At 35.8% G+C, this 15,445-nt stretch overlaps 1 protein-coding gene across 1 annotated transcript in view; it reads left to right on the top strand.

The window, feature by feature from the left end:
• The first annotated feature begins 1,130 nt into the window (after positions 1–1,130).
• The window catches only part of LOC131689064 (phospholipase D2), a 30,573-nt gene continuing 16,258 nt past the window's right edge, over positions 1,131–15,445 (top strand). Inside the window, exon 1 of the mRNA XM_058973845.1 lies at positions 1,131–1,344. Within this exon, the coding sequence (XP_058829828.1) occupies positions 1,281–1,344 (64 nt within the window). The 5' untranslated portion in view covers positions 1,131–1,280. The remainder of the gene's footprint in view (positions 1,345–15,445) is intronic.

The raw sequence follows: 15,445 nt of genomic DNA, 5'->3' as shown, positions 1-15,445 counted from the left end.
CACGGTATGCCAGCAGACAAATTTTTCGCCCACGCTCGTAATAAAATGCTGCGTGCACGAGATCCAGTATTTGAACAATAATATTTGTTTGTTTTTTATCGTCAACCTAATGGGTTAATCTCTCAATCCCACCTCCTCGGCTACGCCGCTGGTTGGGCGGAAAACTTCCTGTAATCCGATAATAATTCTAGCTGGTTCCGACCAGACTTCGTATTTAAATACAACAGCCGTTTCTGGTTGATTTCTGCTTAATCTCGGTTGAATCGAAACTCGCTCGGAATCCAGCGGATTAATTTAATCAAATTTTAACTGTATAGCAACATGTAGTGCTAATGTTCAAAATATTCTGTTTCAAAATTGTCTTCGAATGCTAGATTAGAAGAACCTTGCGGTAGCCTGAAAATGTTTAGACCTAATGATGACACTTTTGTCACGGATAATAGACATCCATTTCAAGCTAATGGATTGTGCAAAAAATGATGGTCTATTCAGAGGTAATTGGGTACTTGTTATCAGGTGCATTATTGAGTATACGTATGTAATCTATAGCTGATCAGATAGATAACTTAAAATGACCTATATAGTTAGTTTGGTGGTGCGTTTTACTGGGTTTTCATTCAAAATTATATATTTCATAAATTTGAACTAACTTGAGTGTCTGTTCTCTATGCTATTAGTCTTACCAGTAATACAGTGTCGGTATATTTTCATGGTCACGTTGTACGTAAACGTGTAGAAAAATAAACCATGCAAAATATTACTGGTTTTGGGTACTAGTACCATATATTTTGTACAGCTCGCCCCGTCTGTTGACACTTCATTATTGTTCAGGACCTGTGCTCACCTTCAAAAAATGTGGCATATTGTGGCTCTAACGAATTGTTCACTTCTCCAGGGTCTGCAACGAACCGTATCTATGGAGGGTAAATTAGGCCAAGTTGCACAAAATTTCGTGAACAGTGGTATGCATAGAACTTGTCGCAGCGCGACTTTATTGGTGATAAAAAATGACTCTCACAAACACTTGTCTTCGCTGATATCAGAACTTCCGTTCCCTCGCTTGGATGTACCTCGGAGGTGTACGTATTAACACTCATATTTTTCAGTATTATTTAGACTGTCGCGAAACGCGGACGTACGTTCAGACGCTTCCGGCGAGCGTATCGTGGGGAACGACCGCGGTTTATCATCTGATTAGTTCAGTGTACACTTGGACTCAGCTGTTGTAATACACCGTCTAGTCTTTACGTTAGGAATTAGCGTGCAGGCCCTAGGTCAATATGGATCCAAACTTCAAGCGTAGAACTGTTCACCGGAGCATATCGTTGCTGTTGAAAGATATCGGTGGGTTCCGTTTGCTGGCGAATTTGGGCGGCAGCCCTTCAAACAAGGTTTTAGGTGATAATTTTTTGAGAAGCAACAAGTCAGGTGCTATTTATGGCAAATTTTGACAGTGGATTAATGATTAACAGATCACAAGCAAACAGACCATAGATAACATATCTGATGGAGTTTTTGTAGGTGTTTTGTGTGCTTAATTATTTATAGATGGGTAGGAAAATGGTTTACAACAATCCATTTATTTGCAGGATTGTAGTGCATAAAGTGTTTTGGTAAACTACGTGATGTGTAATCTTTGTTGAAAAATCAACATTGCTATCGATTCTCAAATGGTCTAGTGTGTGTTGGTTGGCTGTGTGTCACGAATAAATATGAGTGCCACCGATTGTCGTGGTCGTTATCAACAAATTGGAGAAGACAAATACGCTTATGATACTTTTTTTCGAAGTCTAGGATTACGGCAGAGTCACTTTTTGGCTAATGATCGGAACATGGCGTCGTGAAAAACAGCGATAATAATACTGTATCTAATCGCACTCAACTCGGAAACAAATTGTGCGTTTTGTTTGCTCAAATGTTTATCGAGATGAGTCCTAAGTGGATGAAGCAATATCTGGTGCAAATTTTGACATGGTATAAACATAGGCAACCCGACCCAATACTACAGGTTAGAGCAATGGTGGATGTAATAAACCTGTTTTAATCCACCTAGCGGTGCAATTGTGCTTTTCTCATTCATCCAAACTATGAATTAATAGCTGGTTACGTTCAATATAACTTTGGGGAATTGTCTTTGACATTCTTATTACACATGGTAAGTATATAGGAGTGTACGACTGTCAAGAACCTGATGAGCAACATGTCGACGCTAACACACTTGAAACAAACAACAATATAATATCTAATTATCTTAATCAACGTGAGTTCAATGTTGTCTTCATGTTAACTACCTAACTTATTTTGGTATACGGGATGGATGATGACTAGTATGTTGGTAAACGGGGTGTGAAGTTGGTCTGAGAGGGAGGGTGGTGGGTGCATATAAACCTACCATTTGAGACGTGACCATCGCTATCAGTGATCTAGGCCTGCGATTCGAATTAATTTGATGTTAATTTCAATACATTTTTAACCTCTGAGGTATTAAAATATGAGAAATTCCCATGTGATCGCATGCTTGTAACTTCGGAACCAAAAACCAGAGCTGAATTCAATTCAGTAGCAGTCAATGGAATTATTATATCCTTTACTTGAAATCATGTTTGTAAAGAATTCGCTGAATGATCTAGACCCACAAATCCAAGTAGTTTGCATCGATTTTAATATGTATTACATCATTCGGTCATCATGGTGATACCAGTTTATATGGTAATTTGTTGTGTGACTGCACTCTTCAACCCGTAACTCCGGAACCGGAAGTTAGATCAACTATAAATTGCCCTAGCAGCTTATGAAAGCGTTAGACCTTTCATTTGAAATGGTTCAGCCATCTCTGAAAAACTTGTGTTTTAGAGAGATTGCATAGACTTTCTTTATATCAGCAACCGAAAATAAAAGTCGCAAAGATAGAACATACTTCGTATAATCTGTTTCAAATCTATTAGAAAATAAAAATTGGAAATAAACTTCAAGTTTAAAAATCGGACGGAGATCCTGCAGCCTAAAACTCGTTGTTCACCCGTAAAACTCGGCAAGGATGATTCTCCAGTATAAAAACCGGTTAAAAATAAATAAATCGTTCATAAAGCATCCGTATATCGTGATGTATTAAAAGTGAGCTAAAAAAACTATTTTGTAAATATCGGATATATGTTCCGGTTTTTATACTAACGTTTTTTATCCCACTCCTACAAAGGAAAGAGCCAGTCCGAATTTTTATACTTGAAGTTTTTATCCGGTTTTTATATTCTAATATACAGTGAAGACCCGTTATTATCAGCCCCTTGACGAATTTTAAGCTGATAAAACAGGTACATTGATAACATCGGAACAAACATTTTTCTGTCTTTTTAATAAACCGAAGTTCTTAAAATATTCTTCTTTGTTCCTTAGATATAGCATTGCAACCTTTTCTGATTATTTACTTTAAGTTCCCCTTAAGGGGGTCTGACAGTGCAAAATTAAAAAAAAAATATTTTTGCATTTTTCGGATCTCTAAGATAAGGGATATATGCCCAAGAAAGGATTTACTCGAATTCAACTTGGTTCATCTGCTAGAGCCCATCAAACTACCAATTATCAATTTTCATATAAAGCTGATAAAATCTGGTGAAAAGCTGATAAAATCGAGGGTAGATGAAATCGGGGGCTGATAAAATCGGGTCTCCACTGTATTTGAAACGGGTTTTACGAAGCATGTTCTGTCAATGCGATTTTCGGTGGCTCATATGGGAAAGGTACAAAGGTGCAAAAGTCCCAAGCAGTCGATTTTTGTCAAAAAAACTTCAAAGTAAACGTTTCAATATGTGGGACCCGTTTTAAAAATTTCTGATGAGATATTTTCCCAGTTTTCAAATGTGAATAACTTTTGTTATACTGATCGAAATCGCTATATTTTTGCACTGTCTGATCGGAAATATGTATATTGTATATTGTAGGTATTTGAATTTGTAAAATTAACGATTACTATAAATAACGAAAATAATGTATTTCGTGAAAGTGTTAATTATCTGGGCTGATTGGTCCGTATAATTCAACCAAGCAGCGAGCGTTGCTAGGAATACCCCTTCATCATTGGATGATTGCGACACACGCATAAAAACGGCACATAAGAAAAAATTAAAGGGCCAGGACCACGATGACAGTAAAAATACAGCCATTTTTGTGACCAAACAATAGGGGATAGTGAGGACACTTGATCCTTGGGGATATTTGATTCCCTGGCCATATCTCCTAATCTATACGCATAAAGTTATCACAATATAGAAATAAAATGAAGTATTTGACCGTTTATGATGTTTAAAAAACAAATCTGACGTATTACATTTGGTTTGGAAAAGTTGTATAATATTTTAGAAAATATGTGTTTAAATCCATCTCGAACATCTTTTCACAATTTTTTTGAACGGTTGTTTGAGATCGTCGAATTAATTATTTATGAATATTTTCAAGTAGGATTACTTTCTAAGGGCTTTTGTCTAGAAAAACACGTTTTTCGAATAGAGGGATTCCATGAGAAACCGGCCGACCGCAAAATATGACCATCGTCGATTCGAACGAAACTTTACATTTGTTTTCGGTTTATGAAGCTCCATGATTTTTTCTGGAAATTTCAATATTATGATACAAGAGCAATTTTTCAAAAGGGCGTAGACGTTTTTACGTGCAATAATTTAATTTTTTTTGCTCGATTACACTATTTTATACAGTAAAACTATCTGAGAACGAAATACAGGTAATGAATACTTCTACACGAAAAAAAACATTCACTGAAAAAAATGTTGTGTCAAAAACAATCAAAATATGATTCAACTATAGGATCTGATGATTAAATTATATAGTTGAATTATATTTTGGTTTTTTTTGTATAGCTTTCAAATGGTTTACAATATCGTCTTCATGTCAATGGGAAAGTTATGGGAAATGTTATGGGCCTTACGAAAAACTAATTGTTGTTGATGGATAAATGCGAATAGCTTCTGAAAAGGTCGTAATAAAACAAAATAATTGTGTTGTTAAAACAAAATTTAAAATATCTCGAGAACTACTACATTTCAGAAATTTTTTGTTATAAGCATTTTGATTTAAAATTTAAAAATAAAATTGTACTTTTGACTGCAAATAGTATGAATTATAAAAATTTGTCAAAATTTTTGTTAGGAAAACTTTTTTATTAAAAGCTTCTCCATGATCCAAATACACTGAAAAAGCTTCTTTTATGTCTTTAAAACGACAAAGATTAGACTTTTGACAATTTATGATGGGATAACGCGAATAACTTTTAAAAAGAACATAATTACATGAATTATTTGTTTTTGTTGGAGCAAAATTCCAAAAATCTCGAAAACTGTCGCATTTTGGAAGATATTTGTTAAATGCATTTTGATTTAAAATGATACTTTCAATTATATTCTGTAATGAAATTACAGCTTTGTATGTCAATTAGTATGAAATTTAAAAACGTATAAAGTTATTGTCAGAAAAACTTTTTCGCTGATAATTTCTCCATCATGATACCACATTCAAAATGTTTCCTTTCTCTAAAGATTTTTATTGACAAAATATAAAAAATTAGAAAAAATGGCTTTTTTGTAATTTGAATTTTTATCATAAAATTTTGTTTTTGTGAAAAATGACACAAATTTTTTTTCAGTGTATATTTGTTTCGTGCAGAACTATTCATTACTTGTAACTCGTTCTCAGATAGTTTTACTGTACAAAATAGTGTAATCGAACAAAAAAAATTGAAATTATTGCGCGTAGAAACGTTTACGCCCTTTTAAAAAATTACGCTTGAGTCAAAATAATCTTATTGACTGTGGAAAATGTTTAGTCTTCCATGCCGGTTGAACCTGTAAAGTTTTATCGGAATCTAAGATGGTGGGTCACGATTTTAGAGATTTTCGGACGGACCTTCGTGGAATTCCTCAATAAAAAGTTTCACTACACTTACAAAAAAAATAAATTTTGTTCTTTGATCCCTGTAACACTGGGTATTCCTGATCCCCCTCATTAACTTTCTCAAACTCTTTCGAAATGTATAGAAATAGAAAAACATCATTTTCATAACGTACCTGGTAGAGATGGTCGGGTTCGGGTTTTTGGACCCGAAACCCGGACCCGACCCGAACCCGACGGGTTTCGGGTCGGGTTCGAGTTCTGTAAATTTAAGCTTCTCGGGTTCGGGTCGGGTTCCGGGTTTTCAAATTTGAAATTCTCGGGTTCGGGTCGGGTCCGGGTTTATGAAATTTTGGACTTTCGGGCTCGGGTCGGGTTCGGGTTTTTCAAATTAGAAATTATCGGGGTCGGGTCGGGTTCGGGTTTTGAACAAAACAACCCATCCATTTCATGACACTGTTTGCGTCTATACACAAAACGCAGTCTTTTTTGTAGTAGTTAATTCACTACGAATGGATGACATATATAACCGTACCAAATGTTAGCACCTCTGAATCGCTAGAATTCGTCGTATTTTCTGGTGCTCAAATATTGTATTTTTTCATTCTTGCATAAAATTCCGTCTCTTCAGATTCGCAAACTGCTTGAATTATTTAATTTTTTAAACGAACATTCATGAAAGATCATTCAACAATACGTGTTTCACATCTAAAATCTCTTTGCTTATTATTTTTCATGATAATTAATAATAAACCAAGTCAACAGGAATTTATCGGAAAATATCGGTTCAACTTTCTATAATGGAATATAAATTACGACAAGTACTTTAAAACCGATACTTAGGCCGCGGTGACTTTTTCTCTACGTAAACGGTTTTGTGGGATACATTCGTACCCCAGAACTAAAATCGCTCTAGTATGTCTAACTTTTATTAAATTTATAATTAAATTGGATAGTTTTATTCTAAAATCATTCGTAAAGTAACCTGTTTATAAATATTCGTGTTTTGGCTATTTAATTAGGTAATATTTCATTTTGTACAGACAAGTCGTCAAAATTCTCTTTTTTTCTTCATATTGCTATAACTCCGGTAGTTTCAAATCGATTTTGACCATTTATACGACATTGTAAAGCTTATAAATTTTTTTTTTCAAAAACCGGTCAAAAAGTATATTTATTCCGATGCTTTTTTAAAACCAAACGCCAATACAAACGTTAAATATGCAGCAATATGCAGTAACAGAGATGAAACAGAAAGGCGTCGAAGGAATAGGTAGAGCCGGTGCATTGTACGTGTATATAAAGTAAGTATGTTCCAGAGCCTGGGCTGCAGAAGATAACGAATCGAATGATGCGTCTTGCATAGTATATACAAATCATATTCACGAATGTGTTTTGACTCTTTCATCCGCAAAAGCAAAAATTACGATACCGATCCAAGCGCATTTTCTAGTTGCTTTGCTATAGTGCTTTGTTATACCAAATAACAGATACTATTATTCAGCAAAGTTGAAACTTATACAATTTTACACAAGTTTCTCGCTTACTATGTATCGATATTTCGCTTTTAAAAAAAGATGTAATTTTTTTTTGGAATTATGTACACATGACAAAACACTAACGCTAACGGTTTTGTGGGGTACATTTGTACCCCAAACAAACTTTAAGCAAGCACTGTTAAATTGGTCAAATGAAACAAATAGGTTGTACCTGCCTTCACGGAAGTTTAATAATCAAATTGGTTTATGATAAAGATTTCTTGCAATTCTTGCAATAAACTGTAACGGAAAAATAAGGATTTGGACTCATAAATTTGGTGGTACTTTGGTGTCATTGCGGCGGCTCAAATTTAAAAAACGCACATTATTTTTTTAAAAGCAGATAGTTTAGGCCAAATTTATTTTCTAGAAACTATCTTTGTTCCATCAGACCTAAACCTAGCTTCACTTCCGCCAGGTTTCGTTGTTCATGACACTCATATGGTGATGGGATAATAGCACCATTATCAAATCAGTGGTACATATATGATACAAGCACTTTCTGTCAGATTGTTCCCGGCCTAGCTGTTGCATGATCCGGATTCCTTCATGAAAATACATGAATTTCCACGAACTTAACGAAATGATCGCAAAAATTTTGTGTGTTCTGTTGAAGCCATTAACGGATTTTTAAGTTTGGAGTCGTTCCGAGAGCTCCATTGGAGATGTCGAAGCATCTCTATTGGCGCGCATACCGTATAATCTGAAGCATAAAATAACGTCAGAAAATGATTGATACCCTTCGATACAGGTTTGACCGTTCCAACCAGTAACGTGGGTGACGTCATGTAAACTGTCGAATACGAATTGCCAATTGCCATAGCTTAATTTAATACATGTAATAAACTATACGAAACTGCCTTGCAGGAATGGTTTCTGATAAAAAATCAGAAATTTTGGTCAATTACGACGGGCAAGGTTGTTGGAAACTGTGACCATTAAGCTTTCTGTTTCCCCATGAGTTTGCCGCCGATTTAACTTAATTTCCGGTTAAGATATGAATGATTTATCAAGTTTCTCAGCACGTTACAAATTTGACGTTCAATAATAGTAAATATAAATGCGGATTCTACTCGGTAGTGATTTGTTTTTCCAAATGCAGACATAACTCAATGCGTATGGTGCTACTTCAGATTCGAATGATTCTACTATTCTTAGATGAGTCAAGGGTCCAGCTCGGGTGCCTAGAATTAAAAATCTTCGAGATCTTTGGTTGATTCTCCGAATTTGCAAGTTGGATTCGGATCGGGCTTCTCAAATTTTAAACTTTCGGGTTCGGGTCGGGTTCGGGTTTTCAAATTTTAAAATTCTCGGGTCGGGTCGGGTTCGGGTTTTACAAAATTTTCATTCTCGGGTACGGGTCGGGTTCGGGTTTTTAAGTTTTAAAATGTTCGGGCTCGGGTCGGGTTCGGGTTTTTCAAATTTTATAATTTCGGGCTCGGGTCGGGTTCGAGTTTTTAAATTTTCATGCGCTCGGGTTCGGGTCGGGTTCGGGTTCGAAAAAATTGAAACCCGACCATCTCTAGTACCTGGCACTATTAATTGATCTAAAATGTTCTTTTTCGTGAGCATGGTATAAGTTATTGAAGGTTGAAAAAGCCAATTAAACAGCATTAATTTACCGCAAATTTTTGTCTCGACTTTCTACTGTGGTTAAAGTTTGTCGTGCATCTAAAAAGGTAATCTTATTAATTAATTTGTCAGGATAGGTGGTTAGCTGAACTTTCGTATCTATAGCCCTAGTAGGCGGGGGATCAAGTTACCACACGATTTTACAAAAACCTCGTTTTGGCATGATTTTCAAAACTGTTCATATTACTGACAGGACATAGTTTTCCGATTTACACATTATTCACAGCTCTTACAATTCGAATTAACTACAAGATGACGAATTTTGCAATTGAAATTTTTACTTCATTGAAAAGTTATAAATAAAAAACAAAAGTGGGATCAAGTGTACCCACTCTCCCCTACTAAACCTTTACATATTTAAATACCTGTTATCAAATTAACTTTTCATTACAAGCTGAGATTGTATTTGTAATCGAGTCTCCGTCGCGATTGCACATGAGATTATGCTTTGTTAAGTTTTTTGTTGTAATATTTATTTACCCTTAAAGGGAACGAACTGCCGTTCTACGCATAATTGTGCCATGTATATAGGGAATCCCATAGAACATGGGACAATTATGCTTATAACGGCAGCGAACTACTTATGTATTTAGTATTCTGTACGAAAATGCTGTTGGAATTTTTTTATATTAATTCTAATGGAACAAGCAATATCTATGCGATTTTACCGCCTTTTACACATACATAGTGTAGTACCTATTAGAAGGGTAGGAAATGAATGTTTCTAATGAAAAGAAATTTGATTTCAATTAGGATTGCTTTAGTTTAACATGTAATATGTTCCTGTTTAAGTTCAACCCTGCTTACTGGATTACACCAATACTATGGGATCTTGCAAGCGCGGGTAGATGTATTGACAGGAAATTTACCAATACTGCCTTGTGTTTTGCCGGGTTATTTGAGCGAAAAAAAATGCAGACAAATTTGAAGATACGACACATAGTTTTCCGGGAATATTTTAAGAATTTTCGAGTATTTTTTCCTTTATTTCCAATCTGCAACACTCGTTGAAAATAATTGTGGGATTGTATTGTAAAAAGCTAAAGTGTGGCAACACTGATCATTGGATGAAAGGTGGGGGAAAACGCAAACTAGTTTTGGTTAATCCTTGTTATACTAGTATTAGTATCAGAAAAGGAATGGAAAGGCACATGACACGAAAAATATCGCGCTGTGAGAAATTTACCGCTATCAGAAGTCAACGGAGCTACTAAACCACAAGCTGCCCTTTCAGGGTCTGGTGTGTGAAATGGCACAGGACAACGCTTTTAGAGCTCAGCCGTAATGGCCCTCTAAGAAGCCAGCGAAGCCGACCTGATTGGTTTGTTCGAGGATACCAATCTGCGCTATCCACGCTGAGCGAGTGACCTTCATGTTGAAAGATATTCAACTGGCTCGCCGAATCCGCGGGGAGTGGGCCTAAATTTGGTGTGGGGCCCCAGAATAAAACAAGTGGCCCTTTTCAGGACTAGGGTTCGTCGCGGTTGCGGTATTTACCGCACCCGCACCGCAAGATCTGCGGTTCGGTGAGACACTTTTTCCCGCAGATGCGGTGCGGGAAAGAGCTTTTACCGCGCGGTTTTACCGCAACCGCACCGCAAAACAATAATTGATAAAGTGATACTTTTGATTATTCTAAATTGATAAACAGACTGCTATAACGAAAGAAAATCTAGCTGTGTCCGAAATATTTTGACGCTATTATTTTTACGACATATTTTGGACACTAGTTATTTTATACTTCTAAGTAAAACTTCACAAACTATCCATTTCAAATACATAAAATGCAAGAGACAAAATTATTGGATCATTTAAAAACAATAAATTTTTACTCTTAAATCCAATTTAAAAGTGCATCACTTCTCTCGATTTCTGTTGGAAATCGTGGAATTATGAATCGTTTTCGATATCAATTTTTCAACTGTGAATTTTGACTAATTTAAAGGAATAAAAGATGAACTAATTATGCTGGGACTTAAAGACAACCCAAAGAATATAAATCTCTTCATCAAACCAAACGAATTTGGAGTAATTGGCAGTAAAGGATACAAATGTATGAAAGCGTCCAAAATAAGGAGGGGTCCAAATTAGGATGATTATTCTATCATACGTTCATCAACATTGTATTTCTATCTTCTTTGATTGCTGTGTAAATTCAATGTGAATTTTTCTGCAGTAAATTTTATTGGACTCTTTCTCAAAAAGTATGCTACATAACTTTTTTTCGCGTACTTCCATTCAAATTTACTATAATTTTCTACCAAATTAAGTCCTAATATTTTTCAGTTAAGACTATTTTGTAGCTTTTTTTGCTAAATACAAAGTCAAACTATGTTACTCCTGTTCACTTCAATTGAAGTTTTTGCCATTGGTTCTTTGTGAAAATATTAGAGGACAATACATTAAATGCTAGAACTTTCGAACTAGCCTTTAGAAAATTACACTTCATCCATTTTTGAAGGGAGCAATCTTAGTTTTTGAATGAGAATATAGTTTTTTGAAGAATGCGGAAGTTAGAGTTTTGGGATATTTTGTCCGTAAAACCCCCTATTTTTAAAAATCATTTCTGCTGTATGTTCAAATCATACATTTTTTGCAGTTTTTCTAATGTTCAATAATTCTGTATCGGTTGAGACCGGACTCCTGATTAGATGTAATGTATAGAGCAATTTTTTTTCGTCAAATATGGCGTCGTTCTTATTGATGAAATACAATATGTTTTTATTTCACTGTATTGGAATATATGCGCTACTATGTAGAGGTACTGGTATTTCGACCTTAAATTTTGTTTTTGGTGAAATTCCTTTAAGAATGAAAGGTGGTTTACTACGTAAATGCGAAAATCATCCATTTCATTTTCATATGTCAAAAGCATTGAAAATATGAAAATTTAAAGAAAAAAATATGCAACTTAATTTCTTATTACATTTTTATTCCACTTTTTTCAATTAACTGAAGGGTTGCTAAAATAAAAGTTTTCCTATTACTGCAGTAGAACGTTTTTGAATGTATAATATTTGCCTTAAAATGCACGGAATATTATTTAGAAAATGCAAAAGTTGATTTTTTCATAAACATTACATTCTGAGGAGTCTCTTAAAGTTAAATTTCGTGTGAATAAGAATAACATTTTATTGTATATGGTTACACAAATGTACAATTTTTCAACACTATTTTTAAAAATTTTACCGCATTTACCGCATTACCGCGCGGTGCGGTAAATATAGTGCGGTTGCGGTAAGTGGTGCGGCTTTCTTAATTTTTTTGCGGTTGCGGTGCGGACAATCCATTTACCGCCCACATCCGCACCGCGACAAACCCTATTTAGGACCAACCAATCATATTTTGGTAAGAGCTTTTAGCAGAAATTTTAAGATTTCCCCCAAAAGTGTTTTCAGGTGGGTGGATGTGCCGATAGGAAGCGCATGTGCGTGCAATCAGCACGAATGATGCCACACTCACATACGACCCTCGGTTTTGTACTTGGTTCAGTTTGCGTTCAAAGCCAAATGGGCTGACCATCGAATGAAATCCGTTTACTTTAATCGTCAAAGAAGAGGAGCATCGAACAAAAACTGGTTAAGATTTGCAGCTCGTTGCATGTAATTAGCGGGAACCAATCGGGAATGAGTTTCAGTCAGATGACTAAAATCAGGTTTTCCCGTGTGTGTATGCTAATTTCGACCCGCCGGAAAAAAGATTATTGATGTGGGTAAAAATTGCAAATTGCATTCTGGTTTGATAGCGCTGAAAAGGTGTAATTTATTTTCCGAAGAAAATATTCTGTGGATGGGAGATTTTTGTTAAAATTGGCGATTTTTGAAAATTTCAGGTTGTTATATCATGCGTTTGAGCAACTAGATACGAATAATAACTGCAAAATTAGATTATTGCTGTCAAGGATAGGAAATATTCAAAATTATTCTTTATTGTTTGTTATAGCCCTTGAAAGGGCTTACAGTTGAAGGAAAATATGCGATTCCAAAGGTAGACTCGTGCGCCAAATTTCGTTTTTTAAGCAAGGAATCGTAGATAAATAATAATTTACTCTTACTTTGGCACCTGAAAATTTTTCATTCAGTTGTGTGCCAACACTGCCGAAAATTCATGGCATCTCCCGCTTATTGTACCGTCCGGACGATATAGCTCAGATGTTGCTCACTCGAAAAGCTAGCTCATGCGGCTTTTCTATATATAGCCTTTTGGTATTTGATAGAGTCACTTAGGTGCTATCTATTGACGGCTCTGCCCGGAATGGGCCAACGAATGTATGGAAATTTTCATGTTTTCCGAGATCTTTCGATGAAAAACGTGGTAGATTGTCAATATTTTGTAATAATTACATGGAATTATGTGTTTTGGACATCGCTGATTACGAATCTGAAGTCAGAAACATCGAGAAAAAAATGTTTTGTGATTTATAAACACGAATTTGAGTTAATATGTATTAAAATCAATAAAATAAAATGACGATTCCAGACCCAACAGCAGAACCCAGCGTATTCATAGTCTTCAGTAATGACGAGCTTTCTTCAGTGAACAAGTTGCCTTTTACTGCCGCGGGTGTCTTTTTCTACAAATTCGGCATGTTTTCGAGAGACAAAATGCATCGCAATTACCGGAATACTAACTGTTCAGATACTTTCTCGAGACCTGTAAACATGTACAGTGCAACGCAAAGCATTCTGGGAACGAGCATTATGCCATAATAAAAATTCTACATAAGGCGCGCGTCTTGAGCCTAGAGCGTCATGGCGGCCAGGATGCCGCTCGAGCAATGGCTCTGAACGAGAATCGCTGGTGCCTAAAGACGATAACGCTAGATTTTCAGAGTAGCGTGCATCCAGTGAACTAGCGCGAGGGACGGAAAGTTATCGTAATGATGTTGATTTTCTCTAACAGGTTTTGAGAGTTTTTTAGTTTGTTTTTGGGCATTAGGATTAGAAATAATGCATAAAATCAAAATTCCATTGTTTAATCACTAGCTTTTGGGTCTATATATATTACTAGGAGGCATCGTTTTTAGATTTTAGAATAAAACTATGGCCCAGATGGTGAAGTAGGACAGACATATATTATATTTCCTGATTGTACATCATATTATCATGATTTAATCTGTTCCACAATATTCCGCCACGTCACACAGTGGCTGGAGGTTGGCCAAAACCTCAAAAATTTATTTTTGAAATATTGATATTTTATATTTTTCCTAAATTTCCTATGTATTGAATGATGTGTATTCAAAATTTTATGATCATTGGATAAGAACACGATTTTTAACATGAGTTTAAACGTAGCAAAGTCCGGAATTTTTAATGATTTTCATTTCCGAAACCACCATTGCTCTGTTCACTTCAAATGCATGTTGCTCTTTTGATTTTGGTCCGATTTTAGCACAACTAGTTTAATTGTGTAGATGAACGAAATAGCTTGGTATGTGCATAAAATACATTTGGTAAATTTACTTGAAACTATGACTTTTTAGTTTAAATATGTTTGAGGGGGTCAGATCAAAAATACTTTTTCCACTAATGTATCCTGTACAAATTTCGGAATCATTTCGGAACGGTCACATAGTATACATTCTATGGGAAATAACCTCTACTTTTCGAATATCATGGTCTCGTTCTGCGCCTAGGTGCGCAAAATTTTTTAAGGAGATTTTGAAGCTTGGTTGCTGATATGGAGGCGCATGGTGTTTTGTGTAAAATAGTTAGACAATCTACAGTAAACCAACTCGTTATACAATGGATTTAAAGTAGTGTTCTTTATTTTTTATGATATTGCTGACATTGGTGAACAGTAACGGAAAATCTGTCATGAAAACGGGATCATAGTTATAAGAAAGGTTCAATGACACTGTATGGGAAAATGCATTTAATATTTTACAACTTTTGACATCAAAAATGAGCTCAGCACCTCAAAATTAGCTTAAATTGTGATTTTCAGTCAAATTAGGTAACATTTGAGGTTTTGTCCGACTTTTGTTTGAAGACCCGCCACTGTGCGTCACTCGGTCAGTTGCTGCTTGTCTCCAACCTCTCAGGTGCCCGATACTCGCCAGGTTCTGCTCCACTTGGTCCAGCCACCGGGAACGCTGCGATCCTCTCCGTCTTGTACCTGTAGGGTTGGAGGTGAAAACCAACTTGGTGGGGTTGTTGTCCGGCATCCTCACAACATGCCCCGCCCACCGTACCCTTCCAGCTTGAGCTACTTTCCGGATACTTGGCTCACCATAGAGTCGCGTAAGTTTAATGTCAAAATGGAATTTTGGGTATAATGTCAAAAAAAGGAACGCGCGAAAATATATAATGCTTAAATTTTCAATTTTGCCGCAATGCCCCTTAGATAAACCTCCAGCGCACCGATAACTTTGA

Source organism: Topomyia yanbarensis, chromosome 3 (assembly GCF_030247195.1).
Source record: "Topomyia yanbarensis strain Yona2022 chromosome 3, ASM3024719v1, whole genome shotgun sequence".
NCBI lineage: Eukaryota > Metazoa > Arthropoda > Insecta > Diptera > Culicidae > Topomyia > Topomyia yanbarensis.
The sequence above is the reverse complement of the archived record's forward strand: the minus strand, read 5'-3'. Positions and strand labels throughout refer to the sequence as shown.